This window comes from Mobula birostris, chromosome 9, assembly GCF_030028105.1.
Source record: "Mobula birostris isolate sMobBir1 chromosome 9, sMobBir1.hap1, whole genome shotgun sequence".
NCBI classification, from domain to species: Eukaryota; Metazoa; Chordata; class Chondrichthyes; order Myliobatiformes; family Myliobatidae; genus Mobula; species Mobula birostris.
This window is the reverse complement of record NC_092378.1, coordinates 53,448,855-53,466,430: the sequence shown is the minus strand read 5'-3', so window position 1 is coordinate 53,466,430 and position 17,576 is coordinate 53,448,855. Positions and strand designations below refer to the sequence as shown.

Here is a 17,576-nt window from a genome sequence, read left to right as displayed (position 1 = left end):
GCACAGTGTCTAATCTTCCAAGCACTGCCATAGCAGCGGAACCATAATACAATCATAATCTATAACTAATCTAATCATAGCTAGATATATTAAGTACATAGTTTCCCGCCCTGCTCCCCAGTCGCATCCAGCAATACTTCTCATAACATTTAAAACTTTCTTACACTTTCCAATTGTTTTATCTATATGAACCCTCAAAGTAAGTCTTTCATCAAACCAGACACCTAAAAACTTGAATACCTTGACTCTTTCTAGTGGAGAATCATATAGACACAATTCACAATCAGGAATCTTTCTTCTAAACGCAAAAATCATGTATTTGGACTTAGAAGCAGAAATCCTGAAACCCCATTTATTAGCCCAGTTTTCAACTGATCTTAAAGCCTTTTGTACCTGCCTTAATATATACCTGATGTTTCTTCCTCTTTTCCAGATTGCACCATCGTCTGCAAACAATGATTTGCCAAATCCTGTCCCTACCTGATCAAAAATATCATTTATCATTGCATTAAAAAGAACTGGACTAATGACACTTCCTTGAGGGGTACCATTACCTATTCTAACTGACTTGGAGCTTGTTCCACCTAATCTTACTTGAATTGTCCTTTCCTTAAGGAAATCTTTGATCCAATTAAACATTCTATCTCTAATTCCCGCATCATAGAGTTTAATTAATAAGCCATCCTTCCACAGTGAGTCATATGCTCTTTCAATATCTAGAAATACACTTACCATTACTTCTCTATTTTGAAACGCTTTTTTAATATCATGATCTAAAAGGGCAACAGATTCTATTGTTGATCTTCCAGTTCTAAAACCATTTTGATAGGCAGCAAGATGTCCTTTATTTTCCAAAAAATAAACAAGTCTGTTGGTGACCATTCGTTCCATAGTTTTACAAAGCACTGACGTTAAAGCTATAGGCCGATACGAACTAGGACTAGACGCATCCCTACCTGGCTTTAAAACTGGAACTACCACCGCATGCTTCCACTCTACTGGTAATTTTCCTTCTTTCCACACTGAATTAAACAATGCTAGAATTTCTATTAATACAGAGTCATCTAAATGCTTAAGCAATTCATAACACAGTCCATCCCTACCAGAAGTGTTTGAACCTGATTGGACAGCTTCCTACAATTCCTGAAGGGAGAAAAACAAATTTATGGAGCTATTATCATCCAAACTCCTGTCCAATTTCCAACTTTCCTTTAACATAATTTCCTTTCTCAAATCACCTAACTCTCCAGAACTGTGTAACACTTGGAACACCTCTACAAACATATCAGCCTTTTCCTTATTGGTTACAGCTTCAATATCTCTATCCAGCAAAACTGGGATAGATGGTTTCCTATATATCCCTGACATTCTGTGAATGATCGTCCATAGCTGCTTTATAGGTGTCTCAGGGCCCAGGGTTCCACAAAATCTTCTCCAACTATCCCTCTTTGCATTTTTAATTACTCTCCTTGCTACTGCTCTTTCCTTTTTATACTCCACAACATTATCTAACATGGGGTACTTTCTTAACTTCCTGTAAACTCTATTTCTGTTTCTTACTGCTATATCACAATTTTTATTCCACCATGGAACTAATGCTCAAGCCTCAAGTACATTCCATAGCGCAGCGGTCCCCAACAAGGCATGCGCTACCGGGCCGCAAGGAAACGATATGATTTGGCGATATGAGTCAGCTGCACCTTTCCTCATTCCCTGTCACGCCCACTGTTGAACTTGAACGCACGCGAGGTCATTACCCGCACATCATCCATGTCAGCGCAGGAAGGAGATCAACTCCTCGAGCTTGCAAATGACGGCGGGCTGAAAAGTATGTTTGACATAACACCTCTGCTGGCATTCTGGATCAAAGTCAAGGCTGACTATCCTGAGATAGCCACGAAAGCACTGAAAACGTTGCTTCCATTTCCAACATATCTCTGCAATGAATGCAACGAAAACTAAATTGCGGAATAGACTGGACATAAGGAACCCCCTTCGAGTATCGCTGTCTCCCATCACCTCTCGATGGGACCGTCTTGTTGCAGGGAAACAAGCCCAGGGCTCCCACTGATTCAGCGATATTGGTGTGTTGCAATGATTTTATATGTTCATACAGGGAAAATATGTGCTGTGTGTTTAATATCCAAATGTTACTTAAAATGTTATGATGCTATTGACTTATATAACCATATAACAATTACAGCACGGAAACAGGCGATCTCAGCCCTTCTAGTCCGTGCCGAATGTTACTCTCACCTAGTCCCACCGACCTGCACTCAGCTCATAACCCTCCATTTCTTTCCTATCCATATACCTACCCAATTTTTCATTAAATGATAATATCGAACCTGCCTCTACCACTTCTACCGGAAGTGCGTTCAACACTTACTTCAAGCTCCCCTGATAATTGACTTATCACTATATTCATGCGAGAAAAATATGCATTGTGTGCTTAATATTAAATTCGTTAGATAAACCCTTTTAGAAACGGAATTGAGTGTATTAGCCACTTATCACCTATATTCCGGTCGTGATTAACACTCCCCCCCGAACAGAATCACCAATAATGACTTGCAGGAAAAAAAACCGCACGAATACACATGCGCACTGGTGCCCGCGCAAGACTTCAAGCTCATTGCAGTCTTTCTTGGGGTAAACCCAACGTTTTGACTGCTACTCTTGTCCGTTGGCAACCATACCCCCGCCCCCCCCCCCACCCCAGGTCGGTCGGTCCGCAAGAATATTATCAATATTAAACCGGTCCGCAGTGCAAAAAAGGTTGGAGACCCCTGCCGTAGCAGAATATTTAACTGAGCAATTTTATGAATTATAGAACAGAGGGATTCATTCCAATCATCTATGGAGCCCTCGCTATTAACCTCTTCTATTATATCCACAGCTTTCTCCTGGTACTCATCCCAATGGGCCAAAGAAAAATTATACCTAGCAGACCTCTCCTCAACTTCTACTATCAAATTTCTACCAAATCGACATAATATAGGATAGTGATCACTTCCTAGTGTGTATCTGTCCATAACATCCCATTCCCCAACCCTAGATAAATTTGAGGAAGTGATAGATAAGTCTAAGTGACAACACGTATTCTTTACAATATTGAATCTTGTAGGCCTTCCGTCATTTAGCAGTACCATGTTGTATTTATCTAGAAACTCCTCTATTACCACTCCATTACTATCTATACTTTCACTACCCCATATAGGATTATGGGCATTGAAATCTCCAACCCAGATTACTGGGGATCTTACCTTATTCATAATTTCATCCAAATCTGATAACATCATATTACCTGGATTATAAAAGTTAATCAAAGTTATTTGACCACGAGAGCTCCAAACCTCCACAGCCACAATTTCAAGATTAGATTTAATATCAAGTCTTCTAAACTGGAGTCCTGTTTTTATGAAAGTTGTACACTCTCCACCAGATTTACCTGTTCTGTCAGCTCTGAAACTATCATATCCAGGGATCACAAGATCTAAGTGAGGCTTTAACCATGTCTCCTGTATATAGATCAAATCAGGCTTGTCTCTAAAAGTTCCAACAAATCTTTTTAATTCTTGACCATTTGCAGATAAATTTCTTGCATTCCATTGTAATATTAAAAACATTGAAATACTAATTATTGGCCTCTTCATCCACATAAAGCTCCTCCATACTCTCTGATCCCGACAACTGGGAAGTATTCAGTGATTGTTTGTCTATCATATACTCATGTAACTTTTCCGATGAAATCTGTTTTATATCAAGGAATCTCTCTGCAGCTCCAACAACTACTTTTATCATATCCGATCTCTTGGCTGTAGTTTTAGCCTCGAACAGTACATCAACAACGAACGCCAAAAAAGACTCTTTAGTCATCAACAACATGCCTGAAGGAACCAGAGTTGGAGGACTCGGAATCAACTGACTCCCCATCATTCCAATCTTTTCTTTACTTATCCTTTGCTCTCTATCAACTTTCTTTACTGCTTCAGCATATGATATTTTTTGTTGGATACTAACATCCTGAATCTGCTTTGCCTTACTAAAATACTCACATCCTCTGAACGCCGCTATATGGCCCCCTCCACAGTTACTGCATTTAGGCACCGCTGCCTTATATGCTTTAATATCATGATCCTCTCCACATTTCATACATCTTCTTTTACCTTGACATGAACCAGCAACATGTCCAAATCTCTGGCAATTATAACAGCGTAAGGGAGGCCTAATGTATTCTCTCACTTGATAAGGCATGCACCCAAGATAGACTCTAGTTGGAAGAATATCACCTGCAAAAACCAGAAGAACAGGGGAATCCCAATTACCACCTTTTCTCAATTTTAATCGTTTGGCTTCAATCACTCGACCATCTTTAATATTTAATTAAATTTATTTTTCAGTTATGCCAGACCAAATACCATACGCTACCCCCTTAACTCCCTTCCTTTCTTTCGGAGTAATACACTCCACTTTCACAACCAATTTTCCCACCATTTTAGCACTGTTATATTGGTCAATGTCTTTACAACAAATTTTCAGCAATTTATTAGATAAAATCTTGGCCTGGAATCCTTTACCTATTTGGTTCTCTAATACTGCTGCCACTTTCAAAGGATTAAGGGCTCTAAATCCTCCTTCTCCTTCCTTCTGACCTTTAATTTTATACAGAACTATAAATTCCTCCAACTGACCCATTTTCCTCAATTTGTTGTCCCCCATTACTTCAGGTCTTTCACCTGATGCACCCCTTTTTTGGCTACCCTAACTTCTGGAGTATTCCACAGTCTCCCACCCTCCCCCTTCAATCTCAACCCCCCCCCCTCCCTTTTGCAGCCATAGGCTACAAGCTAACCTTTTCCAAATTACTAGGCTCCTCCACACCAAAGTCTCCACCCACTCAATCCCGTCACAGCCAAGTATGTCTGACAGCTCTGTGAACTGGCATGTTTTACTGCAGTTTCTCAACTTAGTAACAAATTGATCAATCACTTCACCAGCTTTCTGCTTACATGCGTCATAGTCCTGATGATTAATTTCCCTAATTGCTTCCACTTCTCTTTAATGATGGCACACCTGGTTTCCATCAAAGACTCAGTATAAGAACCCCTACATCACAACCACTAGTTGCCAGTTTGTTGGTCTTTTTTCTTTCCTATGAGTAAACTATGTTTCCTGACTGCTTAGAACTGTTTATTCTAAATTTAGCTCCAGTTTCAAGGGTTACCTATGAGACTCCGTTTCTCTGAGTCAAGGCTCCGTGTCGAGTCTCTGAGTCAAAAGATCTGTGTCAAGATCCCTCCTGCTTGCTGTTCGGTGTTTACATCCAAAACATGTAAAACATCCAAACTCAATCTCCGTGCCTGCGTCCTGCACTTGGATTCGCTTCAGCTGCTCGTTGCAACAACATGAAGAATTTCTATCTTTCATGTTACACTTCGGTATACAAAATGATTCAAACTTGTTGATTAGGTCAAAGAACACGGAGGCTGTCTACAAGAAGGGTCAGAGCCATCTCTATTTTCTGAGGAGACTGAGGTCCTTTAACATCTGCCGGACAATGCTGAGGATGTTCTACGAGTCTGTGGTGACCAGTGCAATCATGTTTGCTGTTCTGTGCTAGGGCAGCAGGCTGAGGGTAGCAGATACCAACAGAACCAACAAACTCATTCGTAAGGCCAGTGATGTTGTGGGGATGGAACTGGACTCTCTGACGGTGGTGTCTGAAAAGAGGATGCTGTCCAAGTTGCATGCCATCTTGGATAATGTCTCCCATCCACTACATAATGTACTGGTTGGGCACAGGAGTACATTCAGCCAGAGACTCATTCCACCGAGATGCAACACAGAGCGTCATAGAAGTCATTCCTGCCTGTGGCCATCAAACTTTATAACTCCTCCCTTGGAGGGTCAGACACCCTGTGCCGATAGGCTGGTCCTGGACTTATTTCCTGGCATAATTTACATATTACTATTTAACTATTTATGGTTTTATTATTATTTATGGTGCGACTGTAACCAGTTTCCCCCGGGATCAATAAAGTATGACTGTGACTATGACTATCGCTTTTAGATTCAAATTATCTCCAATTTCAAAAGTAAAATGGTTATATACCTCAATTGCGTCATCCCCTATCACCTGGAGTATGATCGCTGCTTTCGTTTTTTCTGTTTTATTTTCTGCTCCGATCACCAATAAATAAATTTCAAAACGCTGTTTGAATCTTCTCCAGTTTTCTGTTACGATACCAGTCAGCTGAAGCATTGATGGGGGTTGCAAAACTTCCATTTTCAAAGCTGTTAGCAAACAATGAAAAAGTATGCTTTTTTTTCCCATTATCTTCGCTTCTCCCATAGTAGCGAAACGAATTATTCTTCCAGACTGACTTCTGACACCATGTTGCATTCTTAATATGTACCGTGGGTTACTAAGAACAAACCACGTTCTGTAAGAATTAAAAGTAGAACTTTTATTTACCAGCAACCACGTTTCACCATACAGTTTCTAGATCATTCATTTCTGCGCATGCTCCCGACTCTGTCCAATCACGTTCTTACATGTGATATCCTTACACTACCTACAAGTAAGATGTAAATAAGATTGAAAGAGTACAAAGAAAATTTATAAGGATATTGCTGGGTCTGGAGGACCTGAGTTGTAAGGAAAGATTGAATTGGTTAGGACTTTATTCTTTAGAATGTAGAAGATTGAGAGGAGATTTTATAGAGGTATGCAAAATTATGAGGGGTGTAGTGCAAATGCAAGAAGGCTTTTTCCAGTGAGGATGTCAGGGTTAAGGGTGAAAGATGAAAAGTTTTAGGGAACATGAGGGGAACTTCTTCACCTGAGGGTCGTGAGAGTGTGGAATGAGCTGCCAGTACAAGTGATGCAGGTGAGCTCAATTTCAATGTTTAAGAGAAGTTTGGATAGGTACATGGATGGCAAGAGTATGGAGGTCTATAGCCCTGGTGCAGGTTGATGAGAGTAGGCAGTTTAAATGGTTTGGCATGGACTAGATAGGATGAAGGGCCTGTTTCAGTGCTGTGTTTTCCTATGACCCTTCAGAGTTTGTCCGTCTGGCAACCGTTGTCACCCAACAAGGACTTGTGATATGGACCAGCTGCTCGTATGACCATCAACCACCTGCTCCCAATGCTTCACGTGACCCTGATCGGGGGCTAAGCAGGTGCTAAACCTTGCCCAAGAGTGACCTGCTGGCTAGCGGAGAGGAAGAGTGACTTACACCTCCTTTGGAAGAGAATTAGCTCCACTCTGCCACCGAAGTTAACATATTTGTTAAACCAGTTCTTTATTTTGGATCAGTGTGGCCATCTATATGTAGAACCATGGGAAATTAGTGAGGTCTTAAATTAATACTTCCTACCTTTATTTACCATGGAGAAGCACAAAGTTAGCCAGTTCAGAGAGGGTGATGGTGACATCTTGGAGCTATCAGCATTACAATGGAGGAGGTCTCGAAATACAAAATGTTGGATGCCCTGGGGCCTGCCCTACGATATTATAGAAAATAGGGAGGAGATTGCTGGGCTCTGGTGGAGATTTTCCTATCTCTGTTACCCACAGGGTACTCGTGGCCCATAAGGGGCTGTTGGGTGAGGATGTCCAGTTGCAGGATTTTGACCCATTCATTAACTCACACAGGTGCTGATTGACCTGCTGAGTTCTTCCAGCAAATTGCTCCATTGCCTACCTTGGGTATTCAGGTGAGCATCTGGAGTGGGGGGAGGGGGTTGGTCTGGTAATGGGTGCGGGGGCGGGGTTGATATGGGGCAAAAGGCTTGGTGATAGAATGTGAGTGGATGAGGTAGAAGGGAAAGGGTGTGGTAATGTGGATTGATGATATCATGGATGTGGGAGGTTGATAAAGAGGGTCGGGTGGGATGTGTAGGTGTAATGAGGGGATGATGGGGTAAGAAGGGCTGTGAGCAGGTGTGATGTGGTGAGGGGGAGGTTGGTGAAGGGATGAGGGGGCAATGGTAAGGTGTAAAGGAAGATAAGTGAGGTGTAAGCGACAGCGGTGACATGAGGAGTTTCTGATCGGTTTGGCGGGACGTGCAATCGATGAGACGTCCACTGAGCAAGCGAAATTTGATTGGCCAACTCCTCACGTGACACGGGTGTACGTACTGGTCAGCTGATTGGGGGAGGGATGAGGCCTGCGGAGAGTGATCGGCGTCGGAGGGGAAGATTGTGAGTGGTGTACTGTGGCCTTTAGTGTGCCAGTCGCGGCAGGGAACGTTCGTCTGGTGTTTGTCCCGTTCCGTACAGAGGGAGCCCGCACCCGGGTCCGGCAGCTATGGCCTCGGCGGTGGAACGCATGGACAAGCTGGTCCGCGAGTACCTTCTGTACAGGGAGTTCAGCAGTACCCTGAAGGTGCTGGATGCAGAGATGAAGGCCGACAAGGAGAAGGGATGCAGAGTGAGTGTGTACAAGTCAATCCTGGCGTTGGTGGCCCTGACGGGATCTGTTCCTCCCCATCACCCCTTTCTGAACCTGCAGCAGCGAGAACCAACATCGACATTGTCATTAACCAGTGAGTAAGGACAGTGTTGTTTGGAGAACTCTCGCTTACGGAGACTGAATGTCACTCCTTCCTCCACCACTGTCAAACCCCAGGCCGTCCTTTCACTATCTGAACTTGTGGGGAACTTTTTCACCCAATGGGTGGTCAGTATGTGGAACGAGCTTCCAGAGGACGTTGAGGCAGTTACTTTTAACAGTATTTGGAAGATACTTGGACAGGTACACCGATAGGAAAGGTTTGTTGGATGGGCTAATAGTAGGTAAATGGACTGAGGATCATGGTTGGATTGTATTGTATTTTTTATTTAACGATATAGCGCGGAGTAGGCCCTTCGAGCCGCACCGTCCCGGCAACCCCCAGTAAATCCAATTAACCCTAACACGAGAAAATCTGCAGATGCTGGATATCCAAAGCAACACACACAGAATGCTGGAGGAACTCAGCAGGCAAGGCAGCATCTATAGAAAAGAGTGAGCAGTCGACGTTTCGGGCCGAGACCCTTCATCAGGACTGGAAAGGAACAGAAGTCAGAGTGAGAAGGTGGGGAAGGTGAGGAAGAAGTACGAAGTGATGGGTGAAACCAGGGATGAAGTAAAGAGCTGGGAATTTGATTGCTGAAAGTGATAAAGGGCCGGAGAAGGGGGAACCTGCTAGGAGAGGACAGAGACCATGGAAGAAAGTGAAGGGAGAGGAGCATCAGAGGGAGGTAATGGGCAGGTAAGGTGGGTGAGATAGGGAAACTGGAATAGGGAATGGTGTGGGGGGGGGGTGTCAATTACCGGAGGTTAGGGAAATTGATGTTCATGCCATCAGGTTGGAAGCTACCTGGACAGACTATAAGGTGTTGCTCCTCCAACTTGAGCGTAGCCTCATTGCTACAGTAGAAGTCATGGACTGTCATGTCAGATTGGGAATGGGAATTAGAATTGAAATGGGTGGGTGGCACCAGAAAAAGTGGGATCTGTTCTTCAACTGGTATTATTTCTGTTCAGGAATGAAATTGGGAAACTGTGTCCTTGTTAGGTGATAGTGGAAATCATAAGCTAGCTTTTTTTTTTAAAAGACTATTTAACACATTTTTGCCATGCAAATATGTGATGGAATATGGCAGGTCAGATGAGTTGAAATATAAATCAGTCATAACTGTGCTTCCTACAAATGTTTACCCAGTTCATGATTAACATGAAGATGCATCTGTTATAAAGTATTGCACATTTCACTAAGTCGCCTTGATAAAGCTTTCTTTAAACTTGTTCTTGAGATATTTCTGTGTGGGGCTTGTCTTAGTAATACAGCAATCATAAAAATCATTTCCATTATAGAAAGCAATCATCTAGTTAGGTGTCAGAAAAATTGAAAAAGTAGCCCACTCTTACTCTGTTCGGAGCCCTGTATTTTTCCCTGGTGCAGGGAGAGAGCTGCAAGACCATCAAGTTACAATCATTAATCTATAATAAGTGGAGTGACAAGAGAATGCACATGTTGGAACCTGGAGTGAGAATCTGCTGGAGGAACTTGGTGCGCCAAGCAGCATCTATGGAAGGGAAGGAATTGTTACAGTTTCAACTCAAATCCCAGGAACAATTCCCTGCATCCAAAGTGTGTACCTCAAGAATAAGACTGACATAATAAAGGGATTGTTGGGAAGCGGGGTTTAGTTGTGAATGAGATAAAGGATCAGCTTATCGCCACGTAGGTCAATGGCAGATGCAATCTCAATGGCTCTCCTCACAGCTTTAAACCATTTGGACAACACAGACTCCTACATCAGGATGCTGTTTATCGACTATAGCTCAGCATTTAACACCATCATTCCCACAATTCTGATTGAGAAGTTGCAGAACGTTGGCCTCTGTACTTCCCGCTGCAATTGAATCCCTGACTTCCTAAAATGAAGACCACAATCTGTGAGGATTGGTATAACGTATCCTCCTCACTGATGATCAACACTGGTGCACATCAGGGGTGTGTGCTTAGCTCACTGCTCTACTCTCTATATACACATGACTGTGGGGCTAGGCATAGCTCAAATACTGTGTATAAATTTGCTGATGATACAGCCATTGTTGGTAGAATCTCAGATGGAGATGAGGGTGTGTACAGGAGCGAGATATGCTAACTAGTGGAGTGGTGCCGCAGCACCAACCTGGTACTCATTGTCAGTAAGACAAAAGAGCTGATTGTGGACTTCAAGAAGGGTAAGATGAAGGAACACATACCAATCCTCATAGAAGGATCAGAAGTGGAGAGGGTGAGCAGTTTAGGTTCCTGGGTGTCAAGATCTCTGAGGATCTAACCTGGTTCCAATATATCGATGTAGCTATAAAGAAGGAGTTTATATTAGGAGCTTGAAGAGATTTAGCATGTCAACAAATACACTCAAAAAGTTCCATAGTTGCACCGTGGAGAGCATTCCGACAGGCTGCATCACTGCCTGCACAGGACCAAAAGAAGCTGCAGAGATTTGTAAATCTGGTCAGCTCCATCTTGGGTACTAGCCTACAAAGTACCGAGGACATCTTCAGGGAGCGGTGTCTCAGAAAGGCTGCATCATTATTAAGAACCTCCAGCACCCAGGGCATGCCCTTTTCTCACTGTTGCCATCAGGTAGGAGGTACAGAAGTCTGAAGCGCACTCAGTGATTCAGGATCAGCCTCTTCTCCTCTGCCGTCTGATTCCTAAATGGGCATTGAATCTTTGGACACTACCTCACTTTTTTAATGTACAGTATTTCTGTTTTTGCACTTTTAAAAAATCTATTCAATATACATAATTGGTTTACTTGTCTATTTATTATTTTATTATTATTTTTATTTTATTTATTATTATTTATTCTCTGCTAGATTATGTATTGCATTGAACTGCTTCTGCTAAGTTAACAAATTTCACGTCACATGTCAGTGATAATAATCCTGATTCTGATGTTAAAATAACTGAGTAAACTCAACAGGTTATATGGCTTACATCTTTAAGCCTGCCTTTATATTATTGCAAGGCAAATCACTGTTGACCACCGACATTGCTGTTGCCACTTTTATATTTAAAATGTTAAGTGCTTCAGTAAGAATGTATCAATGCAAATAAAATTAAACTTAAAGATTATGCTCAAAATAATCTGTTTTATCTCGTAGGTAGATAAAATTGTAGAGCACTTGCAGCATTTGGTTCAGGGATATGATCTCAGTGGACTACGTGAATACTGGAACTACCTTGATCGTCGTTTGTTCAGAAGGCTGGAAGATGCGTATCGACACACTGTTAACAAGCTGAGAACCAGCCTGAACCGTTACTACCTGGTGCATACTGTTCAGGTAACTGCCTAGCTGTCCTTGCAGCAGTCTGATCCATGTTGCCAGGGTATGTGATTACAAGGTACTGTGTCTCACTATTTGGCTGATGTGTTACATTTACTGGGAATGTTTGCTAGGACAGAATAGAAGCAAATTTACTCTTTGTGTATTCTTGGTCAACAAGTTCCTGTTACTGAGAGGGAAAAAGAAGTGAGATTGACAGTTTTTCCAGCTCTGATAATCACTTGTGAGATTGGGGTGGGGGGGGGTAACGTTGCTGATGGTGAGCTGTTGTTTTCACTATGATCCTGCCTCTAGTATTTCCTCTTCTGCAAGAAATGGCAACGCCACTCTCCAGCCTTGCTCTGGAGCTCCTGCCTCAGACTCATTTCTCTGGATGCCGCATTCCTCTGGTACCCGCACAGTCTTTCTTTCAAATGGTTCTTGAATTATGATTGAGAATATTTTCATATCTTTACGCAGGACTTTGAATGTTGCAGGGATCTTTTAATTTGCACATTTAATGTGTCCACACGTGTGCAACGTTACTGTCAAAGGTTTATGAAGAATAGTTGTTTGGAATTTATGATGCACGTACCTTGGATATTTGATAGCTGGTTGGTAACATAAGGATTGACACCCTAATCCAAAGTTGGTTTTGACGATCTCCGGCCACCATATGCCACCCCCCTCCCACCTTGGAATTGGCTATAAAGGGCTATCCCACCCTGTACCTCCAGAGATGGCCCCTGGGTTAATAATTGCAGACTAGTTCTAGAGCAGGGGTGTGATGTTTGGCTTTGGATCTAGTTGGCATGGTGGGACCGCAACACGTTTTGCCCCCTATAGACTTAGAATTAATTTTCTGAGACACCCCACTAGCTCACCCTCCTACTTTCTGCCTTTGAGCATACACCTCCTGTAGGTTCCCTAGACAATCCATGTTGGCTACTTTGGCCAAACTGTAAACAGGATCACTTGTCTTTGTGCTATGTAAGGTGTTTGCAAAATGGGTGGGGGAGGCGAAGGGTGGTAGGGTTGGATTCTTTGTTAATGATGGTAATGTGTCTGAATAATACTTCCATATGGCAGTGCACACTTGAGAGCTGGGGACTAAGGCAAAGTAATTTTCTTTCCTCTTATTTTATTGTAGTCCAACAGGATTGATAAAACCCAAGAATTCTTCCAGAAATACTCCCTGGAACTGCAGAACCAACCCGAATGGAAGGAGTGGTTCATTCTTCCCTTCATTCCAAATCCAGAGCAAAACCAGGTGTTTGCCACGTATTTCTCCAAGCAGTGGGCAGAAACGTTCCTGGTGTCACTGCACAATTTCCTAAGTGTGCTGTTTCAGTGCATGCATATCCTTTTGTTGTAAATGAAAGATCAACTTTTTTCTACTTGTCAGTCATTTGAGGAGGGAGCCAGTGCCACTGGCAGCAGACTGAAATCCAGACAGCTTGAAAAGTGCAGGTGACTGCTACGTACCAGCAATTTGGGTGACGGAAATTTATCCTTACAAATTTCACAGTCGCCTGAGATGTGGAATAAAATTTGCTGTCTTAAGTAATTTTCTTTCAGATTTGCGCAGAAGATGTGACTTTGCCTTATGGAAAATCACAATGTGTCCAGTCTTCTAGGATGACAACCCTTTTCCTGGTAATGCAAGGAATCCACTTAACAGCTTAGTTGTCCTCCTTGTTATTTCTCACAATCACACTTGTTTCACATATCAAACTGTCAGTTCTTAGACCTTTTCAGGCTCTCTTCTACCAGTGAATGCTTGACGAAACAAGTGAAAGGTTGGTTCTGCAATGAATTATCCTTTTCCACATTCCAAGCTGGCAACATTTTGTCTTATGATAAAACACTTCTAAACATACTAAGGAGGAACCTCTAACATCTGGCAAATTTAACTCTTCCTTGCAATATAGCAGCTCCATGACCACTTTGCCCTACATTGGACTCTTTTTAATTTTATTGTGTACACTTTTCCCCTTCGGAAGGTCATGCGGTTACAGTTAGGTTGGAAAGAATGTTTATCATGAAGCATTAGTGTTGGTTTGTAGCGGGCAGGTTGGTGGTCCAGCGGTTCCACCCATCATTCTTTATTCAGTAAGTGCTGACCACGTTGCAGGTAATCAGAATAACCATGTACATCCAGGTGGAGAGTCTTTGAGATCATTGAGGCATGAATCAGGGTGGCATGCACTGCACAGCCACTTTCCAGCAGGGATCACAGTAGCAGCTGCACCATTTGGTTCGACCCTGCTTAGATCACACTTGGAATATTGTTTTCAGTTCTGGTGGCCTCATTTTCGGAAGCTTTAGAAAGGATGTAAAGGAGGTTTACCAGGATGCTGCCTGGATTAGAGAGCATGACCTGTGAGAATAAGTTGAGTGAGCTAGGGCTTTTTTCTTGGAGCAAAGGAGGATAAGAAGCATGGATTGCAAGGATAACCAGACATCTTTTCCCAGAGCAGAAATAGCATACAAAGGGGTATAATTTTAAGGTGTTCGGAGGAAAGCATGCGCAGAGTGCCTGAAATAAAATTTTTACAGAGAGTGGTGGGTCTGTGGACCACCCTGCTGCTGGTGGTGGTGGTGGTGGTAGCAGTTACATTAGGGACATTTAAGAAACTCTTACTTAGATAGTCATATGGATGATAGAAAAATGGAGAGCTACATAGAAGGAAGGTTTAAATTGATCTTAGAATAAGTAAAGGTTGCCACAAGATTGAAGACCGAATGGTTCTATGTTCACTTGATTTGTTTTCCTCCCCTCTCCTGCTTTGTGGTTTGTGGCTTAAATTGAGATGTTGCCTTCCAGTGGAACTGCTAACTAAAAGAGTGACAAAGCAACTGGTCAGGGAATGGGAACATTTTACAACCAGTACCAAGATAAACACAACTTTTATAATTGTATAAGGAAGAAAGTGGCCAGGGGTGACATGGGAAGCATATTGGTATTAGTTCATGATTGTCACATGTATTGACATACAGGTACAGTGAAAAGCTTGTATTCTGGTTATACAAATCAGATCATTATACAGTGCATTGCTCTAGAATAAGTTAAAGAAATAATATTGCAGAATAAACTGTAAAAGCTGCCAAAAGGGTCCAGTGCAGGTAAACAATAAAATGCAATATCATAAGGTAGTTTGTGAGGCCAAGAGTCCATCTTGTGGCACAAGAAGACCATTCAAGACTGATAATGGTGGGATTGTAGCTCTCTTTGAGCCTGGTGGTATGCACTTTCTGGCGTTTGTATCTTCTGCCTGATGGCAGGGGAGAAGAAAATGCACAAGATGTTTATGCTGACTGCTTTACTGAGGAAGCAAAAAGTATAGGCAGGTCGAAGAGGGGAGGCTGGTTCTTGTGATGTGCTGAACTGTGTCCACAACTGCAGATTCTTGAGGTCATGTGCAGAGCAGTTGCCATAACAAGCCTTCTTGTGTCCAGAAAGAATGCATCAATAAAAATTTGTAAGAGTCAAAAGGAATATTCCAAATGTCTTTAGTCTATAAGGAAGTTGAGGCAATGGTGAGCTTTCTTGGCTTTGTGGATTTTCATTGTGGATGGACCAGGACAGGCTATTGTTGTTCACCTTTCGGGACCTGAAGCTCTCAACCTTGACACTGTTGAAGTAGACAGGAGCGTGTGCACTTCTCCCTCCCACCCCTTTCTGAAGGTAATAGCTAGCTGTTTTGTTGATTTTGGACAATTGGACATGTTGAGGATGATATTACAGAATATGTTTGCCTCATTATTTTCATTTGAGGATCAGAATAAGATGCAAAAAATTAAAAGAAAAATAATAGTTGAATAATTAGGGCCCTGAACTTGGAGAGACTAATGGTAGCAAATTCACATGAAATAATGGCATCAAAGAGCAACCAGTCACTACAAATAAATAGTTTCCTTTCCATTATTTTAAATAAAGTGAGAAAATTGCTGATATCCTAACTATGATCTTCCAGCACTTGTTTGATTTTTAAAATCTTTCCTTCATGTTAGAAATCTGCATGCTCATGTTAACATGAGAGAAGGAAGTAAGGAAATTAAACTCAGTCACATTTTTGTCAAATGTATGTGCATGTAGGCACAGGTGCAAAGAAAAATGCAGCAGTATCACAGGCACAATAGCAACATAAATTATACAAGAAAGAACACAAGAAGGAACTAAATCTGTTGTAGGGCAAAGTGGTCAGGAAGGTGCTCCATTGTAAGAAGAGAGTTAAATTGTTCAAAAGTTGCGGAGGTTCCATATTAGTACATTTAAAAGTGTTAACACAAAATGGTGATTTTAGGCAAAATGGTGTCAGCTTGGAATGTGGGAAATGTTTTCAGAACATAGCGGAGAACTGATACAAAGCCTTGTGAGTGGATAATCATGGCAGTTTTTTTTCCTGCAGAACTTGCAGTTTCTATCTTTATGTACCTAAATGAGAAAGAGAAGGAGGGACAGTAACTGGTACAATGGAAAAATACTGAACTAGGGGTCCTGAAGGAGATAAAAAGTGGTGATTTTCAGTAAAGTATTTAAATAATCTTAAAAGTGGTCTTTGTAACCTTTAACACATGAATATCGCCCCCTATGTGATCACCTTTTGCTGCTGAAGCAAAGAACAAGAAATGACTTTTTATAACTTTTTGTTATAGGTACTGAAGTAATGATTAAGGATGGTGTAGGTTGAGGAACCAAATGATTGAAGGGAAGTAGCTGTTCTTGAACCTGGTGTGGTGTTTGATTTCAGACTTCTGTACCCACCAGGCCGATAGTAACTGTGAAAAGATGGTGTGGCCTAGATGGTGAGGGTCTTTGATAGGCATTGCCTTCTTGAGGCAGTTTGCTGAAAAGGACGGTTGTGCTGGGTCCACTATTATCTGCAGCTTCTTGCATTCCTGTGCGTTTGAATTTTCGTACCAAACCATACTTTCAACAATACATCTGTAGAAGTTTGTTAGAATTTTTGGTGACATGCTGAACCTCCTTAACCTTCTAAGAAAGTAAAGATGCTAGCATGCCTTCTTTGTGATGGTACCGAGCTCAGGGCTGGTCAGGTGATATGCTAACACCCAGGGAATTTAAAGCTGCTGATTCTCTCAACCGCCAATCCCCTAATGTAGACTGGCGTATGTTAGCTCTCCTCCTTCCTGTAGTCAATGATCAGCTCTTTAGTTTTACTGACACTGCATGAGAAATTGTTGTTGAGGCACCATTCAATCAGGTGTCCTATTTCAGTCCTGTATGGTGACTCATTTGTATAAAGTTAGACTTGTATAAATTAGATTTATATAAAGACTAATTAATCTAAAGCTAGAATGAGTTTGCATATTTCTGGATGTTATTTGTGTGGATGTCCAGAAAACTTTATGAAGTTCCTCATGTGAGATTGGCATCTGAAATTAAAATTCATGGATTTAAATTATTCATCTGATTAGGAAACTTGTTGAATTTTAAGATGGTACATGTATTAACATTTATTCCTGGGACATGTATTGGGGCTCTTGACTTGGGTGTGGAATGGAAAACCAGATTTTCATGTTTGCTGCTGTCTTACCCGGCAAAGCCAGAAAGCCTTCAGCTGGGGATTTGATACTTGTCATGCAAGGCAAGTTTATTTGTATAGCACTTTTCAAACACAAGGTAGTTCAAAGTGCTTTATAAAGAACAAGATAAAAAAAAATCAAACATCAAATTTCAGACAATATAAAAGAATAAAGTCACACAAGAAA

The 17,576-nt window shown here is 41.8% G+C and overlaps 2 protein-coding genes across 3 annotated transcripts in view; both read left to right on the top strand.

Moving 5' to 3' along the window:
• LOC140202759 (aldo-keto reductase family 1 member B1-like) overlaps nucleotides 1–11,701 on the top strand; it is a 33,522-nt gene extending 21,821 nt beyond the window's left edge. Inside the window, exon 8 of the mRNA XM_072268058.1 lies at nucleotides 11,679–11,701. Coding sequence (XP_072124159.1) covers nucleotides 11,679–11,686 — 8 coding nt within the window. The 3' untranslated portion in view covers nucleotides 11,687–11,701. The remainder of the gene's footprint in view (nucleotides 1–11,678) is intronic.
• LOC140202758 (WD repeat-containing protein 91-like) overlaps nucleotides 8,157–17,576 on the top strand; it is a 50,421-nt gene continuing 41,001 nt past the window's right edge. The window contains exons 1-3 of one of the 2 annotated variants that reach the window (XM_072268055.1): nucleotides 8,157–8,441; nucleotides 11,679–11,858; nucleotides 12,991–13,198. In XM_072268055.1, coding sequence (XP_072124156.1) covers nucleotides 8,319–8,441; nucleotides 11,679–11,858; nucleotides 12,991–13,198 — 511 coding nt within the window. In that variant the 5' untranslated portion in view covers nucleotides 8,157–8,318. Of the gene's footprint in view, nucleotides 8,442–8,567; nucleotides 8,766–11,678; nucleotides 11,859–12,990; nucleotides 13,199–17,576 lie in introns of those variants that run through there. The other variant, XM_072268056.1, reaches the window with a different exon arrangement.